Source organism: Nicotiana tabacum, unplaced genomic scaffold (genome assembly GCF_000715075.1).
Source record: "Nicotiana tabacum cultivar K326 unplaced genomic scaffold, ASM71507v2 Un00081, whole genome shotgun sequence".
NCBI lineage: Eukaryota > Viridiplantae > Streptophyta > Magnoliopsida > Solanales > Solanaceae > Nicotiana > Nicotiana tabacum.
The window spans coordinates 1-26792 of record NW_027438319.1 but is presented as its reverse complement, the minus strand read 5'-3'; the positions used below and the strand labels follow the sequence as shown (position 1 = coordinate 26792).

Below are 26792 nucleotides of genomic sequence, written 5' to 3'. Positions count from 1 at the left end.
TCCTCGAACGTGATAAGAATCGCCTCAAAGTCTTCAAATCACTGAAAGTACAAATCCAACATACACCCGCGTGTGACCCCGCGTCACCCCAACCCACATAAGCCTGACGACACCATCCCAACTGTAATTTATCCGTTCTATTAACACTGATAAGACTTAGAGTAAAAAAATCTCACCTTCCATCTATCTTCAAAAGACCCGATTCTAAATCCATAAACGGTATCAGTCTCAACCAGCTGTAAGAACTCATGCCTACACTCACAAGGTATGACCACACAACATGATGCACCACACATAGGCAAATAATAACAATTCTGATCACAATCGCTCCCTGAAATCAAAACCAGCGCTGACAATTAGCCTCATATCCATTAGCAACCCATTTCAAACCTCCACAACACTGACAATGATGCAAGAAACATAAAGATCTCATAAATATTCACCCGGATCAACAAGTCACAACTGATACCACCGGGCCCACACCCCGCAAGCTAAAACTCAAGAAGCACATAACGAAAATGACTGAATATGTAAAGAGAAACACATAAGAGAATATCAAACAAGCCCGATAGGCACAACTCTTTTACAGTACCATACTACGAATCAATTTAAATAGGAAAAATCAAAGTACATGAACAAATCATAAGGATCTCATCCTGAATCACAAGTTGAATACACATCATACCAATGGAAATATTCCACTACCTCAATTCTGCAAATAAAATCACAACACTTACTGAACTCTTACCCCTGTATAGTATCAAATCACAAATCGTAACCAAGTACTCAGGAATCACATAAAACCTACAATAATGGACAACATGAACTCACTTCTAGTCTCACAACTTTAAATAATGAATTAAAACAATGATAGACACGGCTATCACTCATAGAATCTCCCAACAGGGCAAACACATAAACATGATACTAAGTCATGAACTCACCCATAGGTGGGACAACAAATAGGGGAACTCGGCCCGATAAGCAAAACTAATTCAAAATACGAATGGTGCCCCTCTGAAACAAATCAAAAGCATATCTGTACGACATCATTTGGCGCAGTGGCCTCCAGCCTACTATATGAGACACATCAATAGGCCGGGCCTACCCCTCTTGGGTGCCCTCTACTCGCCTGGATACTCCGCTGTGACACACCTGTCCGGAGTCTAGGACAATCTCCCACATTGTGGCTGGTATCTCCACACTCGAAACAACTTCTCTGCTGACGTGGCTGTGGGAACTGTGTGGTACGGGTACTCTGAGACCCATGAGCACCTGAAACACTGTGCGAAGCCTAAAGTGCAAACTGAACTGGCTGACCCACAAAACCTCTACCATGTCGTACCCTACCTCCAAAATAAGGACCAGTAGATCTCTCCAGTCTACGAGGCCTCCTCGCCTCCCTGTCCTGTCTCTCCTAACCTCGCATGTCCTCTCTCTCCTGATCCACATGCCCTCCACTCGGTGGGCTATCCCTACCACCTGCTGAAATGGAACATCCGACTCCAGCTCCTTAGCCATGCTAAACCTAATATCATGCATGAGCCCCTCAATGAATCTACGTACACGCTGTCTAACTGTAGCGACCAAAGCAGGCACGTGTCTGGCCAAATCACTGAATCTGACGGCCTACTCTGACAATGATATGGTGCCCTAGCGTAGCTTCTCAAACTCCACGTGCTATGCATCTCGAAGGGACTGAGGTACAAACTCTCTCAGGAATATCTCTGAAAACCGAACCCATGTAAGTGAAGCTGATTCAGCCGGGCTACCCAATTCATACACCTGCCACCACTGATAAGCCGCTCCCCTGAGCTGGAACGTAACAAAAGCAACCCCACTCGTCTCTACAATACCCATGGTATGAAGAATGTAGTGACACTCCTCCAGGAAACCCTGGGCATCATCTGTCGCCAATCCACTGAAGGTAGGAGGGTGGTACTTCTTGTACCTCTCAAGTCTAAGCTGTTCTTCCTCAGATGTTGCTGCCTTAACCATAGGCTGAACTAGGACCACAAGCTGTGTTGCCATGACACCCGGGTCCCGACCAACATGAACTCGCTGCTCTGGAGTGAGGACGGCAGGAGTCTGAGCTCCTCCCCCAGTCTGTGAAATAGTTGGTGCAACCGGAATCAACCCCACCTTAGCCAATGTACCAAACATGCTCAGGAATTGTGCTAAGGTCTCCTGAAATCCGGGGATAACAACAGGCGCCTCCGGTACCTGCCCCCTAATTGGAACTACTGGTGGCTCCTCAACTGCTACTCTTGTAGATGCCCTAGCTGTGGTACGTGCTCCTCGTCGGCCTCTGCCTCTGCCCCTAGCGACATCTGCTCTGGGGGTAACGTCATCAGGAATTGTAGCTCGTGTCCTTACCATATGTAAGAGAATGGAATGATAAAAGTGCAAAGTGCAGTATCAGTACAACCGACCCCATGTACTTGTAAGTATCGAGTCTAACCTCGGTGAAGTAGTGACGAGGCTAGGACAAGACACCTCCAAATAAACCTATAGAATATATCAATATATACTACAATAACAACAATTAAAGAAGCAAGGCAAGAAATATTGGGAAGGGAATATGCTAAGGGGATTACATGGCAAGGAATCACAATAGGAATGAGAAACACAGTATAGGAAAGTGCACGGCATAACCCTTCGTTATTTTACTCTCAACCTCACCATAAAAAACAATAGAAATGGCACGGCATCACCCTTCGTGCTTTTACTCTCAACCTTACCATAAGAAACAATAGAAACGGCATGGCATCACCCTTCGTGCATTAACTAACTCTCATAACATGGCATGACATCACCCTTCGTGCATTATCACTCACTCACAAAATGTTACACGACATCAACCTTCGTGCTTTAACACTTTCCCTCACCAGGACAATGAACAATAACAACAGGGAAATAGAATTATCAAGAACAAATCTTACTTCAACATTCAATTCTACGTTACTAACCTCAACTTTGAGTCAATACCCAATCAATACCAATTTCCGTAAAACATAATAAGAGTTGTTCACCATAACGAATAGCTAGTCTAATCACGAACAATATGATCAAGGAATACCATGTTCACAATAATAACACTCACTCGCATGTTATGACTCCACAACAATGCATAGGTACTCGTCACCTCACCTATATGTTGTACTCAACATACAAACACGTAAAAAATAAGCGAATAATACCTAATCCCTCAAGCCAAGGTTAACAACGACACTTACCTTGCTCCAAAAGCCACTCAATCACAACTTTTCCTCAAGAATCTACCTCCAAACCACTCGTATCTATTAAAAAACGACTCAATAATATCAAAGATTGCTAAAGGAATCAATTACATTGCATAAAGTTAGATTTCCCAAACTTCCCCCAAAAAAGTCAAAAATCGACCCCGGGCCCGCTTGGTCAAAACCTGAGGTTCAGACCAAAATCCATTTACCTATTTACCCCCAAGCCCGGATATATAATTGGTTTTGGAATCCGACCTCAATTTGAGGTCTAAATCCCCATTTTTCCAAATCCCTAGTTTCTACCCAAACCCCCCAATTTCTACCATGAAAACTCTAGTTTTTTGGTTTAAAAATCATGAAATGTAATGGGTAATTGAAAGAGAGTGGTTTAGAATCACTTACCAACACTTTGGGGAAGCAAATGTCTCTTAAAAGTCGCCTCTAGGCCGTCTAGATTTTGAAAATTTGAAAGAATGGCTTAAGTCCCGTTTTGGGATTGTTTTATGAACTGGGCGACAATGTTCATTGCATTCGCGAGGACACTTTCGAGTTCGCGAAGAGCAGAGCTTGTCAGGATTATGCGTTCGCGAAACCCCCATCGCATTCGCGAAGGTTACGCCACCCTGGCCTTCACGTTCGCAAGCCATTTCTCGCATTCACGATAAAGGAAAGACTGACCCCCTTCCCCATGACCCTATCACTACATGTTCACATTGAGCTGGTCGCGTTCACGAAGGGTTAAGCCCCCATCGCTCTGCGTTCACGAACCAGCCTTCGCATTCACAGAGAAGAAAACTCAGCGATCCCAGTTTCTACTTTGCGTTCGCGAGAGTGCCTTTGCGAACGCGAAAAAGGAAACCAGAAGGCACCTAAAACTGTAGAAAAACAGATTTTCCTAAGTTCAAATAATCTCGTAGCCCATCCGAAACTCACCCGAGCCTTGGGGAAACTTCAATTTTCACAACCGGACGCCCGAATCACGTCAAATTAACTCCATTTCTCACCAAATTTCACAGAAAAGTCTTAAATATTATAGTGGACCTGTACCGGGCTCCGGAACCTAAAATTCGGACCCGGTATCAACAAGACCAAACATCAGTAAATTCTAAAAATCATTAAACTTCCAAACTTTTAATGTTTCATAAAAATTCCATATCTTGAGCTAGGGACCTTAAAATTCGATTCTAGGCATACCCCCAGGTCCCAAATTACGATACGGCCCTACAAAAGACCATCAAAACACGGATTCGCGTCCGTTTGCTAAAAATGTTGACCGAAGTAAACTTAAATTGATTTTTAAGGCAAAAATTCTCTTTTTATTAGTTTTTAATATAGAAGCGTTCCAGAAAAAACACTCGGACTGTGCACGCAAATCAAGGAAGGCTAAGATGAGGATTTTGAGACCTCAAAACACAGAATTAGGTTCTAAAATATAAGATGACCTTTCGGGTCATCACATTCTTCACCTCTAAAACAATTGTTCATCCTCGAACGGACATAGAAAAGTACCTGGGCTGGTGAAAAGATGTTGATATCTACTCCGCATGTCCAACTCAGACTCCCAAGTAGCTGCCTCGACGGGCTGACCACTCCAATGTACTCGGACTGAAGAATAATTCTTTGATCTCAACTGGCGAACCTGTCAGGCTAGAATAGCCACTGGCTCCTCCTCGTAAGTCAAATCCTTGTCCAACTGGACAGAGGTGAAATCTAACACATGGGACAAATCGCGGTGATGTTTTGAAGCATGGACACATGGAACACCGGATGAACAACTGCTAAACTAGGTGGCAACGCAAGAAAGTAAGCCACCTCCCACTCTCTCTAGATTCTCAAAAGGCCCGATATGCAACATCACAAACTCTTCGGTCGGTATAACTCTTCTGTCTGGATTGAGCGGTGCGAAGTCGATCCTGAATAATATTGACCTTATCCAAGGCATCCTATACCAAATCTGTACCCAATAACCGAGCCTCCCCCTGCTCAAACCATCCAACCGACGATCGACACCGTCTACCATATAGTGCCTCATAGGGAGCCATCTGAATGCTCGACTGGTAGCTGTTGTAGTAGGAGAACTCTGCAAGGGGCAAGTACTAATCCCACGATCCTCCGAAGTCTATAACACATACGAGGAGCATATCCTCCAAGATCTAAATAGTGCGCTCGGATTGTCCATCTGTTCGAGGATGAAACGTTGTGCTTAACTCAACCCGCATGCCCAACTCACATTGTACTGCTCTCCAGAAGTGCGAGGTGTACTGCGTACCTCGATCAGAAATGATAGACACGGGCACACCATGAAGACAGACGATCTCGCTGATGTAAATCTCTGCTAACTACTCCGAAGAATAGGTAACTGCCACAGGAATGAAATGCGCTGACTTAGTCAGCTTGTCCACAATGACCCAAACGACATCGAACTTCCTCTGTGTCCGTGGGAGTCCAACAATGAAATCCATAGTGATACGCTCCCACTTCCACTCAGGAATCTCTATCTTCTGAACAAACCACCAGGTCTCTGATGCTCGTACCTTACTTGATGACAATTTAGACACCGAGCTACATATGCAACTATATCCTTCTTCATCCTCCTTCACCAATAATGCTGTCGCAAGTCCTGATAGATCTTGGCGGCACCCGGATGAATAGAATACTAAGAACTATGGGCCTCCTCAAGAATCAACTTCTCTGGCAGGTGGATAGGCCCAATTACAGGGGAGACTCTGGCGAAATTTTTAGAAATTTAGAGAGTTAGTCAAAATTTGGAACTGCTGGTGTGTGAAGTAACAGTTGGGTCACATTGGATGCTAATGGCGGATTTAGACCCTCATTCGAGGATGAATAATTTTGAGTGGGTCAAGATGTAAGGCCCCGTAAAATTTCAACTAAAATCAGGGGTTTCGTGGTGCCGAGGTAGGCTAATAAATTTAATAGTTATAGAAAATCTTCGCGTTGAGCTTGCTGGCCAAAGTACGAACTTTTTGGGTTGAACAGAGGGTTGGGAAGTTGAAGAAAAATTGTTGCAGAACAGAGCATTTTTGCGGTCTATTATGCGACCGCAGGATTGAAATGCATACCATAGATCTGCCGCAGAGCGAAGCAGAGAAATGGGCCAATTTTGGAGGTCATTTTGCAGTCAACTATGTAATCGCATAATCGTTTCATGGGCCGTATATCCGTCGCAGAACTAGCATGAAGATTTTCAGAGGGAGATTATGCGGTCCATCATGCGGCCGTATAATTGATATGTGGGTTGTAGTCATAGCAGACCAGCCCAGATTTTGGGATTGTTTCTGTGGTCTATTTTGTAGGTCGCAGACCTGATCTGCGGTGCACTCTGCGACCGCAGAGTTGAGTTCGGAGGGTCAATTTTCTGATTTTTAAAACCCAACCCCATTTGATTAAAGACCACTGGGTCTCGTTTAGAAGGCAAAAATCTGCCATTTTAGAGCAAGGGGAGTGCTTTAGAGAGAAAGGATGAATCCCCAAGAACTTGTTTTTATCAACCCTTGCTTAAAATTTGAAATTCAACAAGGAAAACTCACAAGGTCTTCACCCAAGAGGTAAGATTCTACTCCCTAGCCCTCAATTTCGTGATTGGACTGAAAGTAGGTAATTAGAAATGTGATTCTTGAGTGTAATTTATGCATGCATGTACCATCAAGGTTGGTGGGAAGGTTATTGAGCTCAAATGGGTAAACGTTGGGTTGTGGGATGAAAGAATCCCCCATAGGAGAACCTTGAAACCTTAATGCACACTTACTGCCTGATATAATGAGCAAGTGAGCTGAACCTTTGAATATCTTCCTAATTATGATTCAAATTTGTCATATTTCTAATAGATTGAAGTCACTAGGATTTCCGGAACATTGTAGTAATTTAATGAAGCTCAAGCGAGGTATGTTGGCTAAACTCCTCTTGTAGAAATCAAATTCCATGATGTCCTCGCAAGTTGTGATTGTGATTGGCACAACTTCTTATTTCTCATGTTCCTAGTCCTTCCTAATATATTTCATAATGCTAAAATAAGCATTGCTGAAAGTTGTATGTACTCAAAATGTGTTCAATATGTTCCTATCATAAAATGATTCCCTCCGAGAATGTAATCTATTATGATCAATGTACAAAAGGTGTTGTGATTTAAAATCATGTTTCAATTGCAAGTTAGTATACGTAATTGTGGAAGAGAAGCTCAAAATAACCTAACCCCGGAACTACACGTGCCAGTTTAGGAGTGATTGAGGGGTAAATCCCCGTGTTGATGTGATGAGATTGTTTCCCCTTAACTTTCCCCTAACTCGACACCTTTATACTGTTTGAGTCTCTCATTGATTTCACGTTTCCTTCTCCTTTTACCGTTACTCATTTTATTGAGAGGGTGTTTAGTTTTACATACTAGTACTATTTCATACATACTAACGTCCCCTTTGCCCGGGGCGCTGCATCTTTAAGTTGTATTGATCGGTAATTGCAATACACCCTCTCCTAAGTTGACTTTGTGAGCCCCACTTCATTTTGGGGTCTTGTATCTCCTATCCGCTAAGTATATTGTTTTGAGGTATAACCGGAGCCTGATTGCGGCACCACCATGCTACTATATTTTATATATTAGAGGCCGTAGACAAAGCGTCGGTGGTACATTTATTTTTTGAAGTAAAATTAGAAATGTTGTATTTGTATAATATGTTTCCACTTCTAAACTATGAATGTGTAATGTAATGTTTTGGGAAATGTTGAATGATGTTCTAACGGAATTGAAAATTGGATTGTTCATGTAACCTTTTCATTGTCTAATTAATGAAATATATCTTCTCTTTATTCATGGGTGAGTTTGGATAGAAGGCATTTTACAGGCTTACTTGGCCGGGTTATCTCGGCGAGCGCCGGTTGTGCTCTCCGAGGTCGGGGTGTAACACAACAATTAACTTATGATGTACTTTTATGTACGAAAATATGGAGTATAACAAACTTGTATGTATACTTGTATGAAATAACAATTAAACATTTTATGTTATTGAATAATTTTATATTTGTTATAAAAATTCTTATTTTTGCCTTGAATATTTTCTATTTAAGATAAGCTTGTTTAGATGATTAATCTTTTTAGGTTTACAACATACACAAATTCAAATGTTGATTGGAAACTATAATGACCCAGCTAGTTGTTTTGTCTATTTAAGCCTTGTTTCCCCCTTTGAAGCTTCCTCTATGTGTATTTATGGTTGTGTGACTTTTGGGGATGGTTGGTTGGGTTTCGGGGAGGTATTGGTTTGATTTAAAATACATAGTTCCTAGTTTGCAAATTTAAGTTTGAAGTGTTGGCCAAGTTTGGCTTTTGTGGAAATGACCCTGAAACGGTATTTTGATGGTCCCAATTAGTTTGTATGGTGATTTTTAACTTATACATTATACCCAGAATTGAATTCAGAGGTTCCTATGATGAATTGGCTCTTTTTACTGAAAGTTGACAATTTGAACGTTTCAAATTTTCTAATTTTGACCATGAGTCAACTTTGTGTTTATCGGGATCGAATTTTATTTCGGGACATGAAATAGATCCATTTTATCATTTGAAACTTGTGTGTAAGGTTTAGTGTCCTTCCAAGTTAGTTTGGCAGGAATCAGACGGTCGGTTGTGATATTTTTTAGGTCTCGCGTGAGTTTCTGACATATTTTAGAATGTTTGGCACTTGTTTCAGCGTTGCAAATGTTGTTGGTGCTGCAGATCTCGCAAATGCGAGAACCAGTTCGCATTTGCAAGCCTCGCATTTCCGAGGTATTAGTCGCATTTGCGAAGGGGTTTGTGGCCAAGGCATGTCAGTTTTGTGACCTTGTGGTCGCTTTTACAACGTTGACTGGTAGAGTGAAACTTTGCTTTAGCAAAGTCAGTGGTGTCATTTGCGACATCCTCTGGTTTTAGCAGGCTTCGCATTTGCGGTCAATGGGTTGCACTTTCGGAGATCGCATTTGCAGAGGTCACATTTGCAAACCCCAGTGCGACATCTGTAGCTAGTTTTTAAAAGGGATTTCGGGACTTAGACTCATTATTTCATATATTGAGATTGGGAGCTCCGTTTGAGGCGATTTTGAGGTATTTTTGACCAATTTGGGTTGCATAAGTTTTCTTGACTCGGAGTTGATTATTTTTCTTTAATCTCATCTTTTATTTAGAATTTAATAGATGAATCAATGAGTGATATTGGAGTTTCAGACAAATATTTTCTAAAAATAAAAAATTGAGATTTGAGAGTCGATTTTGTAAGGCCCTGTTAAAGATTAACTAATGATTTAAGATTTTAAAGTGTGCCAATGGTATTTAGGAATAACGTATTTGAGTATTAAAGGAGACCCATGGTATATAACCATGTCACTTTGAAATGAAAATATATGTTTAGGGTGTGTTGGAACATACTAAGGTGTTTTGTGAATGGCAAGAACATGTGTAGAACAAGTTAGATACATTAAGTGGAAAAGATGGCTCAATTTGCACAAGATCCTAATTCAAATGCATGCTACTTCCAAACTATAAAGACGTAGGAGGTTATATACCAATTAAATTAAAGCTCTTCGAGTCTAGTTTCCAACGCATCAAACCGTTCATTATTTGGATATATTTACAGAAGGTTATGGCCATTTTACCAGACCTATGCCATATGCGCACCCAGATGCAAGACCGCGCATCTTAGAGGGTATTCTGCCTCAGGTGCGCGACCAGATGCGTGGTCACTTGCCCGGGTGCACGACCACGCACGTAGGAGACCATTAAATACCCCCAAGGTCAGATAGAGAGAGGGGATAAGTCATTTCTTTGAGCTATGGCTTGCATATCAAGGGAAATCTGCCCAACACTTCCTTCCTATGAACCAAGGTAATGTTTTTGGAGTACTACTCCTAAACACCTATATGGACAAGGATTAATCTTGAAGATTCATAGATTTCCATTCAAATCCCCAAATTGGTCAAGAACCCTACAAGTTGGTATTTTCCAGAGTCTTACTACAAGAGGTATGTCTGCCATCTCTATCTAATCTATGGTGATTATTTATGTATGAAATATGTGTTACAACTTATGGTATGGTAGTTGAAAGTCATAAGTTTCCAATTTAAATACATTACCATTGTAGAGATTGAAAGGTGATTATATGATATAATTTTGTTGGTTGAATGTGGATGGATAGTCATGTATGTGATGTTGGAAGTTAAGAACTATTTAAGAATAATGGTGGGATAAATTGTTGGTAAATGGTAGTAGTTGGATGAACTAATTCTATGGTTAAGAGATGTAGAGATTTATGACTACTAGGTGTTTGATAAAAATAAAACAGCACCACAACTGGAAAAACTTAAAAGCTTTTTCATAAAATTCTCTTTGTAGTGGAGTTAGTCTAATTATTTCTGATATGCATTCTAATACATATTCTATATATTCTATATCTTGGGTTCTTTGATAGTCTTCTATATTATTTTCTATTAGATTTTTTAGTAAATTTATATTTTCTGTAGTTTGTTGCCAGTATTGTAGATATGTATGATTCATTATATGCTATCAAAATATAGGTCTAGTTCATATAAATCTATTTCTGGTATGATTAGTTCTGTCTAATTTTGGTCTATTATTTCTGTTATTTCAAAGGCTAATATTTTTTCATAGATTATTCTTCTTACATCATTATTAATGTCTTTTAGTATATAAAGTATAAGTGTTTTATAGGTAATATCGTCGTCTATTAGATAAGTGTTCATCTTATCATATGATTTGCTAAAACATATTCCTTTTAATCTCTATGTCTATTATCCTTATTCATCATATTATAATAAGTTATTTTAATCATCTTTTCCGGTCACTACCATGATTTTCTGCTTCAATCAGTTACCCTAACAACGCTTCAACTTTTGTTTACTCCCCTAAACGGCCTCTCTGCCTACCGGTTTCAACCTTAGGATGCATAGTCTGGGCTTACCTACTCTTAGCATATTTTCATGGCAAACTTACTTAAGATGATTTTTATAACAGTACTATTATATGATGGATAATTATAATCTACATGTAAGAGATTATCAGGAATATACTAGTTTAGCTAGTCATGTTCATAGTGTTACATACCTGTTTTTGTAGATTCCTGGTGTTTTCTTGTTGATCTTTCATATTTTCTTGCTGATTCATAGCTTGCTTATCTTCCATAGCTTTCCTGTATTTTATCTTTAAGTATTTTATCTGTAAGTATTTCTTGTGAGAAGAGAGAGGAGAGAGAAGCCCTTGACTGAAGATGTAGCCTGTTTTATTTCATAAACGAAAGGCTTATTTATAATATTACAAAATGACTTTTACTATTCATGAACGACCTTTACTGTTCATGAATCTGACTCTTGACTCTTACTATTCATGAACGACCTTTACTGTTCATGAAACTGACTCTTCACTCTTACTATTTACTTTACGACTTTTACAAAAAACAAAATAACATAAAGAAAAGAAAAGATTCTAATATATCTTTCATATTATTTTGTCTGCCATATTTCTTTGTCGTCTAGCTTGTCGTCTTCTTCTTCAGTAATCTTCTTCTTGTTTATTCCAGTTGTACGTCTGGAACAATATTATCTTCTCCTTTGCATTTTGAGCATATGTGATCTGGATATTTGTGACTGATTAACTTGCAATATCTTGTTAATAATTCTGGAGAAATAAAATTTGTCCTTATAGCTCTTGTGGTTGTAGATTGTTCTGGCTTCAAAAGACTTAAGACCCATTGTCTTAATTCTTCCATATCTGGTTCTCGTATTTCTCTGCAGTTTGAATATATCATTGTCTGTTCTCTTGAATAATAACTCCAAATAGCATTCTGGTTTAGGTAGTTGTTTGCTAGTTCATTTAGTATAGTGGATATTCCGATAATCCTTTTATTTGCATAAAAGTCTGGAATATTTATTTTTTCTATCTCTTCTTGTTCTTCTATTTTTTCCGGTACTAGCATTTCCCTTGTAAGTCCGATCTTGATAACTTGTATGATGGGTTTTATTTCTTCATATAGTATCTCTGCTGTAGCTGAATAGAATCGTATATAGAATAGTGTTCCTTTGGTTATTCTTTTGTACTGCATAAATGCTCTGTATACTTCTGGTATGGTAGCTATTTCTTGTCCTGTCTGTGTATATACTGTATCTAGTAATCCGTAATTGTAGCAAGTGGCTACTAGTTTTGCATTTGTATTTGGTAATGCTATTAGTTTATTATATCCTGTTAGATAATGAGTAATATAATCTTCATCTGGATTTTGGGTAGTTTGGGATCTTGGATTTTTGTTTAGGAAGTTTTGTATTTTATATATGTTGTCTATATATGTACGGGTTATATGGTTGTATGTCTTTTTGGCTTGGTTTAGGCTTTCTTTGTAGGTGTTTATCTGTGGTGGTAGGAATATTTCTTTCTGAGTATTTTGGATATTTTTCTGTATGAATGGTTTTGAAAATAGATTGTTCATATTTGTATTTGTATATCTAGGTTTAATTTCTTCCTTTTTCTTTGCAGATAAACTGCTAGCTGTGCTGCTTCCTGCAACTGCATTTAACAAACTGTTATGAGTTTTTAGGTGTTTCTCAACGTCACCTTCTAGCTCTGGAATTTTAGAGACTTCCGATCGTCTTATCTCCGCATTTTTCAAGTCATGCTGCTGACCACTAGCTGTTTTCTTTAATATCTGTATCTCTTCTTCTCTGCTTTCCACTTTTTTACAAAGTGTAGTCATAGCTAAGAGTATATTTTCCATTGTATTATCTGGTTCAGTTTGGGTAGCTTTGTCTTGATAAGTAATCTGCAACAACATTCTTGTTAGTAGTGATTATTTCAATTGTAAATGTAAAATTTAATATATTTAATACCAGTCTGCGTATTTCTTTTGTTGTAACTGAATCTTGTACTTTTCTGGTTATCCACCATTTAACTTAGGTGTTATCTGTTCTTACAATAAATCTGTTATAGACTATATATGGTTCAAATGCTAATAAACATTTATATAATGCAAATAATTCTTTTCTATTTATTTCCCATCTTTCTTGTGGTTCAGTATAAGATCCTGAATAATATCTGCAATGATGTTCTATTTTTTCTTTATCATATTTATATTTAAGAACTCCTCCATAACTATGATTACTCGAATCTGTTTCTACAATATAAGTAAATTTCTTATTTTCATCTGGGAAGTATAATTTTGGTAATTTCTTGCACAATATTTTAATCTTCCTTATTTGTTCCTTATCTTTTTCATCAAATCCATATTCTACATCCTTTTTTAGTTTTTTCTGTAGAGGTTTTAGGTTTTCTGCTAATTTAGGTATATATTCTCTTACTTGGTTTACTAGTCCTAAAAATGATTGTAATTTCTTTTTTATATCTATGTTTTCATCAAGATTGATTATTTTTTGTACTATATGTGTTTGCATTTTTATTCCATTTTTATCTATTTGTATACCTAAAAATTCTATCTGATTCTTCATAATTTCTGCTTTGGTTTTGCTTAAACTTATGCCAGAGTTTTCTATAATATGTATGAATTTTTCTAATAATCTTATATGTTCATCTTGTGTTCTTGAATATAGTAGTATACCATCTATATATACTATACAATTTTCTAGTTGGTTAAAATAATTGTCCATAAAATGTTGGTATCTTCCTGGTGCATTTTTATATCCAAATGGTAAAACATTCCATTCATAAAATCCTTGTGGTACTGTAAATGCTGTTAGTTTTTTAGATTCATCTTCTAGTTTTAGATGGTAAAATCCTGATTTACAATCAAATTTACTGAAGTAATTATATCCTTGGATTTGTCTTATTTTTAATATCTTATTAGGTATTGGGTAATTATATATTTTAGTTTTTGCATTTAAGTTTCGGTAATCTATAACCATTCTACTTTTTCCTCTTTTTTGTTCACTATGTTTATTTACTATAAATGCTGGACTTGTATGTTTACTATTACTCTCTTGTATGTAATTGTTATCTAATAATTCTTTTATATGCATTTTGAATTCTGCTAAGTCATCAAAGTTATATTTTAAAGGTTTTTGTGTTATTATGCTGTTTTCTTCTATTAATTCTATTTTTGTTTTTGTTTTATGTTTATTCCAACCTTTTAGAGGGTTATCATTATATAATTTTTTTAATTCATTCTGAATTATTTTTACTTTGTCTATTGTAAATATAATAATTTCTAATTGAGTAGTTGTATTTTTACTTATATTTTCTAGTTTTTGTGTGATTTTTTCACTTCCTTTTATCCATTCTGTATTTTTTCTTTGTTTATTATTTACTCTTTTTGCTCCTACTTTGTTTTTACATGGTGTGGTAAACCACCAGTGTGTCCTTGTTATTATATGTGGGTATAGTTTATCTAAAAATGGCATTCCTAGTATTATATCTTTTGTAGTGAATTCAAAGTTATATATTTCTTCTATAGTTAATATTTTATCCCATATTTGTATTTTTTATATTCTTGGCTCTGTAGTTAATCATACTACCTTCATTATTAAATCCTGTTACTACCATAGGTATTTTTAATTTTTCCTATTTATCTGTTGGTAAACAATTATATTTACATATGTTAGCTTCTGCTCCTGTATCTATCATCTGTGTATAGTATCTATTATAATATCCTTCTACTATGATTTTTGCGAGTATATATATTTTCATTCTTCTGTTCTTTTTATTATTATTTTCTTATCTTTGTGTGTTATGGTTAATTGTTTATCTCCTAGATTGTATGGTTTTACTTTTTCTAACCATTTTATTCCTAATGTAATATTTTCGTTTTCGTTTTCTTGATATATTTTAAATTGTATTATCAAAGGTATTCCTCCAATAATTATTTCTTTTTCTGTTATTTCTTCATTTATTATTAATTCCTTGGGTAATTCAGGGCATAGTTGTTCAGTAGTTATTATTTCAGTTTCTGTTACTAATTCTCTTGTGATATAATTTTCTTCTTGACCTGTATTTATTAATATTTGATATTTTCTTTGTTCCATGATTCCAGTTATATAGTAATGGTATGGATTTATTTTTTCTTTTGTGTTTCTTATTAAGTTTTTTGGGATTATATATTCCCTTCTTGATGTACTTATCCTTGATGATGTTGGTGTTTCATAAGTTAATTGATTTGGTATACTTGATGTACTTAATCTTTCTTTTACTATTTCTAAGTCTTCTTCCATGTCAATTTCTTTATAACTATATTCATTATTATCAATAACTGTAACTATTCTTTCAAATGGATTTTCTATTTTTATTTTATTAATTTTATTTTTTGCTGCTATTTTATGTTTTGTTGTTAAAACGTATAAGTTTTTACATCTAGCTGTAAATATCTTACTTCCAGGTGTTAATTCTATTCCTGACATTTTCCAGTATAATACTAATGATTTATCTATATTCCTATCGTTTATTGCTATTGAATAATTGGCACTTATTATGAATTTAAATTTTTGGTATATAAGATTTCCTTTTATTGCACTTATTATGCTTTTTTCTATAGGTTGGATTATTCTATCATCTGCTAAATATATTTCTATAGGGGTATCTATTCCTTCTCTAAAACATGCTTTTATTAATATTTCAGTTCCTCCTAGGTGTACATATTTAATTGGGTTTTTTGCCTTTATATCTTGTATTTCTTTATTTATTATTCTTTTGTTTATTATTGGTATTTTGGCTTTTCTTTTTGTATATTTACAGTCAATTATATGTTCTTTTTGGCTAACTACGTAGTATTCTTCTTTTTGTCTTTTGAACCAATTTTTTATTGTAGGTACTTCAAATATTTTTTCGACACTGAGGTCTAATTCTTTTCCTTTTATTTGTTCAAATATACTATTATCAAATATAATCTTTTGTTCTGAGGATTCTTCATCTTTATATTCTTCTCGTGTTATTATTTTTATTTCTTTTTCAGTCATTAGGTTTCATCATCTTCTTTAGTTATTTCATCTCCTATTTCATCTTCTATATCTGATATTTCATATACACTATCTTCACTATCTAGTTCATAGTCTATATATTCCATTTGCATATATTCTTCATCATCAATTATGATTTCAGTTATTTGTTTTTTCTTTAAGTTTCTAGGTGCTTTACAGTCTTTAGCTATATGTCCTAATTTTCCACAGTTATAACAAGTACATTCTGTTAATTTCTTTTTTGGTCTAAATGGTCTTTTATTCTGATAATTTTTTACATAATATCTTTTTCTTGGTTTTTTATTTTTATATTTTGACTTGTATTTATTATATTTCTTTGTTTTCCATTTTCTATTATAATATTTATCTGTACATCCAAATTGTGGTGTTGTTTTATTTATACAACATCTTAAGTTTTTTATTAATATTTTTTCCATTTTTGTTTCTTCTTTATATTTTTCACATAATTGTACAAACCATTGTTGTAGAAATTTTATTCTGGCTCCTAAAGTATCTGCTAATCCTGCTTCATTCCATTCTTTTATTATTTTAGAATTAAAAGGTTCTGGTAGTTTTGTGAAATATAATTTTCTTATTTCTTTACTTTCTTCTGCATTATATGTTCCTTTATAATAATATTCTCTGAATGCACAAGTATATTCGTCTATATAACACATATTACATATTGCTAATTTTGTTATTAGATTTCTATTTATTTGTTTTTCCTTATTTTGTTCTTCAATTTCTGTAGTCATGCTACTAAATTCGTTTCTTATAGCTATTTCATATTTGTATAATATTTCTATATTTGTTGTTGCTATTTCACCATTAAATTTTTTATTGCTTCTTAAGGTATCTACACTTTCTCTAGTTAAATTTTGTAACCATAATTTTACCGTTCCTATGAGTGTTCTTTCTATATATCCTGGTGTTTCTGTCATTCCTATTTTATTATCTACCAATTGTTTAGATACATATCCTATCCATAGTTGGATTGTTTTATTTATGTCTGCTACGCAATCTAAATCTAAAAAGTTATATTGTTCTGATATTGGTTTTGGTGTCCATTTTTTATTTAATCTACTATCCCATAGTGTATTATATCTATCATGTTGTTCATAATTAGCTGTATAATAATTTGGGTATAATCCTTTTGGATTTTTTACACCTGATGTACTAGGTTTTTCATCCATATTTACATCTCCTGTATTTACTTCTACATTTTTTGTTTTTTCTATACTTTCTAAAAGTTCTGTATATGTTTCACTTATTTCGCTTGATTCTAACTCTTGGTCATCTATATTATTATCGATTTCTTCAATTCTGAGAGTTTCTTCTGTTTGTAATATTTGTTTAAATTTATTTATTTCATCTGTTAATTCTATCTCTTTATTCTTTTCTCTTTGCTTGTTTTCATATAGTGCTTTTAACATATTTAATTCTTTTTCTAATGCTATAATCTTTGTATTTTTGGTTTCTTCCAATTGTTGTATTTCTTTGCTTGCTTGTTTTTTAATAATTTCAATTTCTTTTTTCTTATCAATTTCCTCATTTTCTCTACTTATTCTTGTCATAGCTGTTAAGCTATCTTCTAATCTTGCTGTTTCTTTTTCTATCATTAAGTATAATTGGTCTCCTATTTTTTTATATCTTCTACCTAAGTTTGAAAATATTATTTTTATTTTTAATCCGTCTTGGTTTTCATAGGTTTTTTCATCTATTGCAAATTCTTCTTTGTTCATTTTTTAATCTATAGCTCTGATACCCTATAGGCATCCATAGGTGTACTGAAGTTCATCACTCGGTACTTGTCGAACTTACGACTATTGCTATATCTTATTTCATAGCCTAAATTAGCTATGATTATGGTTTTACTATATCTAGGTAGCTTATATTATACCACAACACTTTCTTTGATTTATTATTAGCAAGGTCTGCTACCCAACTCCAGGTTACTCTCTCGCTGCTTATCCTATATGTATAAATCTAAGAATGATGGCCTAATCTCATCTCATACTTTGGAACTTTTATCCGTCTATTGTTGATTCACCTTAATGTTGATCTATAATCTACCACTGATAACTTGAAACCTCTTACGTAATACATTATCGTTAGGGCTCATGTATCACCAGGGAACATCTGAAGTCATTTGCCTGATCCACCTAGGGACGATACAATACTTCATTAACTGTATTTCATAGCATCCCAACGTGGTTCATCTTATTATGGGGGTATTCTAATCCTGTGCAATTCATGAAATCCCTTTTTCTCTAAATCATTACTCAATTGAAGACCTAAATGTCATACACTTATCAATTATCACAATTACACCCTTATTCTACTACCAGGGCATCATCCCCTATTTTCTAAATGCTCATAGTCTTAAACTCCTCCGAGTTCATTCAGGCTATACTAAGCTTTTTATAACTTATGGAAACCATCATCTCTATTGTCGTGATGGGTTTAATCCTGAGGACTTACCTCTTCTCGTCACCTTCTTACTCACATTTTCTTATCCTTACTCCTGTCTGCCTAAAACCTTGTTGCTCTACCATACATTAGCTTGCGACCTACATATATCAATTTATACTACTCGCAACCTTCCTTTAACTTGCTAGCACCATAGATTTCCTTATGTTATTCTGGAACCTCAAGAGAGACATCATATCATCTCTAACTATTCTTTACTCTCTTAACTAGACCTCTATGTACCTGGAAACAATAGGCTAGAAGATATGCCACTAAAGACACAACTATCATTTCTTGATACATAATTACGACGCTTCCAGCCCTCTATCTGATATCTGGATTATTCGTAACTTTCCGTACTTGGGCATATCGTACCTTCTTCACATGTACCTTACTTACCTTTAAATCTTGTATCGTATCTTCTATCTCTTTCATAACCTCCCTTCCATATAGGTGGAATTCACATCCACACCTTAAAGCTCTACTATAATACTTGCACCTCATGTGCGTACACAATCTAGCGGTAGCTTCATACTGGCTTCTTATGAGGTTGGTACTCTTCTAACTAGATTTATTGTAGAGCCATTATAGAATATGGCCATTGTACTATCTCTTTTTTACCTCTGATATTTAGAGTGATTCTACAATGTTCTGAATCACGATTTGTATACTCATCGGGGTCTAATAATCAAACTCCTAATTCACTTAGCTGATGTAACTCTTTAGTTTCCTCTTCTATCTCGGCCTTTAAGTAGGCTTATGCTATCTTCTGATCTGCGGCTCAGGGTATTAGTTATTACTTTAGCCCCTCATGGACGCTATGGAACATCCATGACATAACCTTCTAGCAATTCAAGCTTCTGTCTGTGACGTGGACTCAATTCTTTCTTTTAACTTATACTGGAGTCTCCTATAGCTGTATCGTAGTGAACATATAAGCTACATGGATAACACTCCGAAATCTTAAGTGTGTTCATAACGTAACTAACTCTGGGTCATAGATCGAATAACTCCTTTCGTGCCTTCTCAGCTTTCGTTAAAAGTAAGCAATTACTTTTCTTGGTCGTTCTGCCACTTGTTGCATAAATACTTGGCTTATCTTAGTGCCCACATATATTTCAATGTTGTGCAACTCATATGATCTTCAATATTACTTCTGATTTTACTTCCTGTTCCTTAGTCACAATAGGTACCACTTTCTTATAAAGTGCATACGATGTTGTAGTGAGACTGTTCTTACAAGACCATTATTTATTTAGGTCACTATGCTTAGTTTGAATCATTCTTCCTTATTTCCTCAGCTAGTCTTTCGTTATAGTATTTAGGGAAGACTCTCTGACTCATGTAAAGCTGCGAGCTTATTACATTGTATACCTAACGGAATTTTTGATGTTCTTACTCACCTATAAATATCCTTAGTTACATACCTCCGAGCCCTTGTTCTCGTAGGGTTACTTCTGAACTCAATTTTTTTTGTCTCCCCTGTGGCACTCTCTTTTACTTTTGTAACACCTTTACGGCAACTTTAAGTACCTCAACTCCTATCTGAATATATCTCAAGGACTACTATGTCGTATCTACGAGACTGAATTCCCTATGCTGGGGTTCACTAGGTTTATCTTGCACGATCTGCTGATTTATCCGTATCCTCTTGTCTAACCATGACTAGGCTCTTCTTGAATCAACTACTAACTACTCGTTGGTCCATTCTCATATTTATATTCCGCGTAATCTCTCTTAGGTTTTTTCCTTTGTCTTAACTTACCTCTCGCACTGGATCCTTATGTATCAAGTGTTCATTCGCACTTATTTATCAATAACATCTTGGGAAGGAACCCTTACTGCATCTCCCCACCATCGTGCTTGTATTATGTTCTGGAGTCATAACATATCCGTAGGATCTGAATAAATACAATCTCATTCCTTTTGCCTTTTTACCGCATTCTTTCTTTACTATTCCATAGCTACTTGAACTACATAACTCCGACTTAATACCGTATCACACCGTCTTCCCCCCCCCCCCCTTTAGGGGAGTACTAGCATTTAATGCCACAAAGATTTACCTATATATGTTTTACCTCTTCATCTTTGGCATCTTTTCACATCTTCACTGACTCTTACTCGCCTTGCGGTAACTCTTCTATACCAGGGATAACAGAAAATTTCTTACGCGCGAGGGTGACAACTAGTTTAATTGGCACAGTAGTTCTTTAAGCTTAACTATGCTCACAGTGCTTGCTTTAGGGAAGCGTCTTCCTGAATGACCATTAAATGTTATTCTTCCATTGCCCATTCTATTATAGCCGAAACGTGATCTCTGAATTCTCACGATGATGACTATTATCAAGTCCTTCAGTCCCTAAATCATGTTCGGTTTTATCTAGTTTACTAGCCCATACAAATTTTTATTACTCCCGGGGTCTAACTTAGCTTGTTGAAATCACGTTGGAGTCACCAACTTATACTCTCTTATTGTCTCAAGGCCTGTCACCTCTTGTCTTTTCCTTCACTTGACTATAGACTATGTCATCTTGTCATATTTTGATTTACTGTTATCACCCATTTATCATACCTTACTCATAATGCTTCATTTACTCTCTTCTTATTCTCCTGCTAATATTTCTGTCTATCACATTATTATGAAAACTTCAGCAAAACCTTGTTTCACTTTTAGCTCCCCTGGCTCAATCCACCATTTTGGGTTACTCTAACCAAGCTAGATCCTGATATCCCATCCTTCTCTTAAACTATATATGTTAGCTCCCATAGGGCATAACTGAGATGTGTATGGCCAATTGTACATACCTCTATTACTGTTGAAGGTAAATTAGAATCCTTATATTTATCTACCTGAATTGGAAATTCGGATAAACTTCATTAACTGAGTACCTTTACCCTTCTTCACCTTGCGTCTGTTACCTGTTCAAATATATACTTTTACCTTCTGATACTCCCATGGCCTGCTATTCGTGGGGTATGCTAGATATTCCCGTCTTGGGGTCTTAAGTAGGAAATCTGCACATCTGGTATGCACGATCTGATAGGGCCTCAAACAGGGCCACGTCGTCAAGAATTCTCTCTATACTAATGCCCTTACTTGATGTTGTACTAACCCTCTGGCTAGCTGTAATTTTTCAAATTGCAAGCATCTCTATAATTAGCAAATATAAGTCATGGATTGAACTCTTATGACTCAGTTCTATAGCACGATGTGGATTTAAAAGAAGGGTAACAGACTCTTAAATGCCTTAAGATATAACTGCTCTGATACCAAGTTTGTCATGGCCCAAACCTAAAGAGGCATGGACGGCACCCAGTGCCATACTCGGACCGAGCGTACTACTCTGTAACTGTGAACTCTCGAGGGGTCACCCTCAACTTTGGCCGATGAGGCCATATTCTGAACCGTCTAAAAATAACGCATCTCTCATCTATAAGGAAAAACATACCCAAAAGCTGATATATATAATTGTGCAGGCCGACGAAGCCGCCATGAACATCTACTGATATACAAAATATATAGGACTCATCTATAAGCCTCTAGAGATAGCTGAACTATATCATGATCGGGACAGGGCCTCGACCTACCCATCAAACCTGTATATATAAAATGGACTACAAGGTCTAGACATGGTAAGTTCGAGGAAGTGGATCTTACCAACCAAGCTGATGTTTGACTCTGTTTGCTGGGAAGGTCTATCCAACTGTCTATCAGGACCTGCAGGCATGAAATGCAGCATCCCCGGCAAAAAGGACGTTAGTAAAAAATAATGTACCGAGTATGAAAGAAAAATAGAATAACAGAAAGCTGCAACTGCACTGATAATACAATAACTGAAACTAACTGGGAGTTAAAGATAATCTGAAGATATGCTTACCTGCTGATACTGACTTAACTCTCTTAATATAATAAGTAAAATAATTATCCGGCCTTATAAGGCTCGATATATGTAACTGTTCTACCATAGTAGGCTCGCTCGTAGGCACTCTACCATACTAGACTCTGTATGTCGGCCATTATGAGCTCGCTCACATGCGCTCGACCACAGTAGGCTCGGTATATAACGAACCATCTGATCATAGGTTGTACAATAGGGCCTGCCCTTCGATTATAGCTCAATGGTGGTGAAATTACTGTAATACTGTTTATATATATAGACCCTATGCTCTCTGGACTGGAAGAAGACAATACTTAACTGAATAGAAAGTCCCGATAAGGGAGAATTTTGTAACTTAAGAGACAAGGCCAATGTACATAAATTTAGGAATATGAACTTCTGTTTATGTCTCATTATAAAACACATGTAGTTACTGGATCATGCCAAAATGAAGAAAATCTTTAGCCTTAACATACCTTAACCTCGTTGAGTCTTAATAGCTTCCAAGTAACTCTTCTAACAACTCAACTTAGTCTACCATAGCATAAGGAGATTCAAAATCAGTGCTGAACTTAAGCTAGTACCCCGTTTTATGTCAATTTGGGCAGCATATCCCTGTAACAAGGGCCTTCTCCAATACCATATACCAAAAGAAATAACTAGAGCAATACAACAAGAACAACATCAATAATATAGTACAAAATATTTCATTAACAAATCATCAACATATCACGACGAGGGGCATGCTCGGATTGAATTCCTTTAGCACCCTTCAACCCCACTATCATTCATTCTTGAACTTAGTAATATATTCAGTATAATAACCAATACCTTTTAAAGGATTTCCAACCTTGTACTCAATTTTAATGTTACCCGAAATAACCCAACGTAAGATAATATCACTGTCGACAACTTCCAAGTGCTTTATAGTCATTTCCTTTTATTGTTACCAATTTCCTCTACAAGATTGACATGTAAACCAACATAATCATACTAACAATATCATAGCCAACTTAGTTTCCATAATTTCCATCCACCTAAAGTTCATAAGAGCAACTTTAAAATCAATCTACCAAGAACAACAACATCTCAAGCTAATCCAAGTATTATCTTGTAGTTTATCATCCTAACAACTTAACCAACATATAAGAAATCTTAAGGAGAATTAGTAGGCTTTTATACTCACCTTAGACAGTAGCAAAAACTTGAAATTTCAGCCAAACACAGCCCACAACTATCCTCAATGACAACACAACCTCAGAGAGGTGTTGTTCTTCACTAGAATGAACTTTGTAAACTTTTCGAAGATGATTTCATTTCTGAGCTTACATCAATTGACTTACGACGTACTCTTACTTACGAGAACATGGGATGTAACACTATTGGTGGAGAAGAATGAAGAAATATGTAGTATATTATGTGGCTCGGTCTTTGAGTTGTCAGTAGGTGAAGTACTAGCATCAGAGTCGGGCGATTTGCTTCAGAGACTTCAGATTCAACAGTGGAAGTGGGATCGTATTACCATGGATTTAGTTGTTGGGCTCCCACAGACTTTTAAGAAATTTGACGTAGTGTGGGTTATTGTGGATAGACCGACCAAGTCTGCACACTTTATTCCGGTTGTTACTACCTATTCCTTAGAGCAACTGGCTCAGATCTATATCAGTGAGATTGTTCGTCATATTATATTTCTGGAGAGCTGTGTAGCGTGAGTTAGGCACACAAGTTGAGTTGAGTAGAACATTTCAAGCCCCAGACATACGGGCAGTCCGAGCGCACCATTCTGATCTTGGAGGATATGATTTGTGCCTGTGTTATGGATTTTGGGGGTTCATGGTATCAGTTTCTACTGCTTGCAGAGTTCGCTTACAACAACAACTACCGATTGAGTATTTTGATGGCTCATTAGAAGGCCTTATTATCACAAGCCAAATCGGAGGGCCGCGAAGGGCACCTTGTGCCTTACTAAACCGAGTACCAACGTAACATATCTTTCTTATCACACCATCATGGGTAAATGGGATAGAAGTGCCGTCATGAGATAACCAGAATAAAACGTAAAGGAATACTCAACATAGGACGATCGAGCATGATATAGAAACTTGTACATATGACATAAGGGCCTATAAGGCCGACATGATCATTTGTACACTTAAAACATAGGCCGACAAGGCCATACAAGTACCCTTATACATGACATCTATCTACAAGCCTCTAAGAGTACATAAAAATCATAATGGTCGGGACAGGGTCCCGTCAGACCAATCAATACATGTCTAGATCATACTGACCAAATAGGCAACCCCGGAGCAAGTGTAGTGCACCAACATCTTCCACTGAGCAGATAGCCTACTTGGAGGACTGTCAACCTGTCTATCGGGACCTACGAGCATGAAACACAATGACCCCAGGCAAAAGGGACTTCATTACTAATAAAGTACTATAAGGCCCCGTAAAACCTTTCCGAAAAACTGAGGTTTCGTGGTGCCAAAGTAGGCTTACGTGTTTGGGGATTGTAAAAATTATTTGCGGAGAGCTTGCTCACCGCGGCTCGGACTTTTTGGGTTGAACAATGCACTAGCATGTAATGGAAAATTTTGGGCAGAAAAATACATTTTTGGCTGCAGAGTGAAGCAGGTGAGGCGAGTTTAGAGATCAAGTTTGTGGCACATTTCAGGACCCCGGACCAGTTCTGCGGTGTATTATGCGACCGCAGAACATGTCTGCGGGCCGCATAATGACCGAAGACCGAGTCAGTTTTGCCTAGTTTCGGAGGGCAATTGTACGGCCTATTCTGCCGACCCTAGAAGCATTATGCGGTCGCATATGCGACCGCAGATCCTATTCCGGAGCTTCATTTTTGGGTTTTAAAAACCCGACCCTACTTCGATTAAATAGGCGAAATGGGCCATTTTTGAGCTATAACCTAATATTTTGAGAGTGAGAGTGTGCCCTAGAGTGGGAGAGTGATCTTCAACAAATTTTCCTTCGATTCTTGCTCAAATATTTGAAGATTAACAAGGAAACTCACTAGGTATTCATCCTAGAGGTAAGATTCTACACCCTAGCCCTTAATTTCAAAATTTATATAAGAATTGTTAATTAGCAAGACAATTCTTGGGTATGTGAGTTATTTAGTTTGCATGCATGTGTTATCAAAGGGTGTAGGGAGATTGTGAGCTAAAAATGGTAAAGAGTGGGTTGTGGGATGATGGAATCCTCCATAAAAGGACCTTGAAACCTTATTGCACACCTAGTGTTTGATAAAATGCCCAAACGAGCTAGAACCATGATCATCTACCTAATTTTGGTTCAACTTAATATATTTCTAAAATAGATTGAAGTTGTTAAGACTTCCGGAACATTTTAGAGTTTAAGGAAGCTCAATTGAGGTATGTTGTCTAAACTCTTCTTTAAGAATTGGAACCCCCAATATCCTTGTAAGTTGCAACATATTTATTACAAATCGAGTATTCCGAATAAGTTTTGTGACAAAGATATATGTTCAATTTGTGTTTCAAATGCTCTTATCATATTGTATTATCAATTGAGGATGTGTTACAAACTATGGATTGTGTATCTACATGTTATAATTCCAAGTCGCAATTTATGTGGAAATTATTATGCCAAATTGTTTAGAGATTGTGATTGGGATTACTCCTCTACCCGCATATATTGGGGTTAGGCGGCAATGCCGCTATGTGTATGATTTTTGAATTGTTGTTGCACCACTACCAACATATATATATATATATACTGGGATGAGGTGGCATGACCGCTTTGTGTAGGTATTGGTATCGTTGATGCATTTCCACCCGCATATATTGGGGTGAGGTGGCATGACTGCTTTGTGTAGGTTTTTGGTACTCTGGTTATACCTCCACCCGCATACATTGGGGTGAGGCGACAGGGACGCTTGAGTAGAGCTTTGGTATTGTGCTTACACCTCCACCTGCATACATTAGGGTGAGGCAGCGGGGCCGCTTTGTGTGAAAATGATTACAGAGGATCTCATCTAAAATTCTATAAATATTTATAAAAGCTCTTGATAAGCTTGCTTTGGTTTAAATGACTATCTATGATATTCTATTGTCGCCCTGGTTCATCATATTCATATTGTATTTCTGAGTTCTTAAATTAGTGTTTGGTTTTCATACTAGTACTATTCTACATGTACTAACGTCCTTTTTGTCGGGGGCGCTGCATCTTTAATGGATGCATGTGCTTCCACAGAAGAAAATATTGACTAGTG

General features: G+C 36.5%; 1 protein-coding gene across 1 annotated transcript; it reads right to left on the bottom strand.

Annotated features, from left to right (window-relative positions):
* Positions 1–337: 337 nt before the first annotated feature.
* On the bottom strand, positions 338–13066 carry LOC142178941 (uncharacterized). Its single transcript, XM_075248759.1, has 3 exons — positions 11983–13066; positions 11350–11519; positions 338–400 (listed from the first exon to the last, which is right to left on the bottom strand). The coding sequence occupies exons 1-3, from the start codon at positions 13064–13066 to the stop codon at positions 338–340; spliced, it is 1317 nt and encodes a 438-aa protein (XP_075104860.1).
* Between the last annotated feature and the right edge of the window lie 13726 nt (positions 13067–26792).

Excerpts from the sequence above, each read along its gene's own strand:
- LOC142178941 (XM_075248759.1), bottom strand. The coding sequence starts at position 13,066 with ATGTTGTTGCAGATTACTTATCAAGACAAAGCTACCCAAACTGAACCA. Across the intron at positions 11,520-11,982 it reads ATTAAGACAATGGGTCTTAA|GCTACATCTTCAGTCAAGGG; the intron begins GTCTTTTGAAGC and ends GAAATAAAACAG. Across the intron at positions 401-11,349 it reads CCAGGAATCTACAAAAACAG|TGTTGTGGAGGTTTGAAATG; the intron begins GTATGTAACACT and ends CATCATTGTCAG.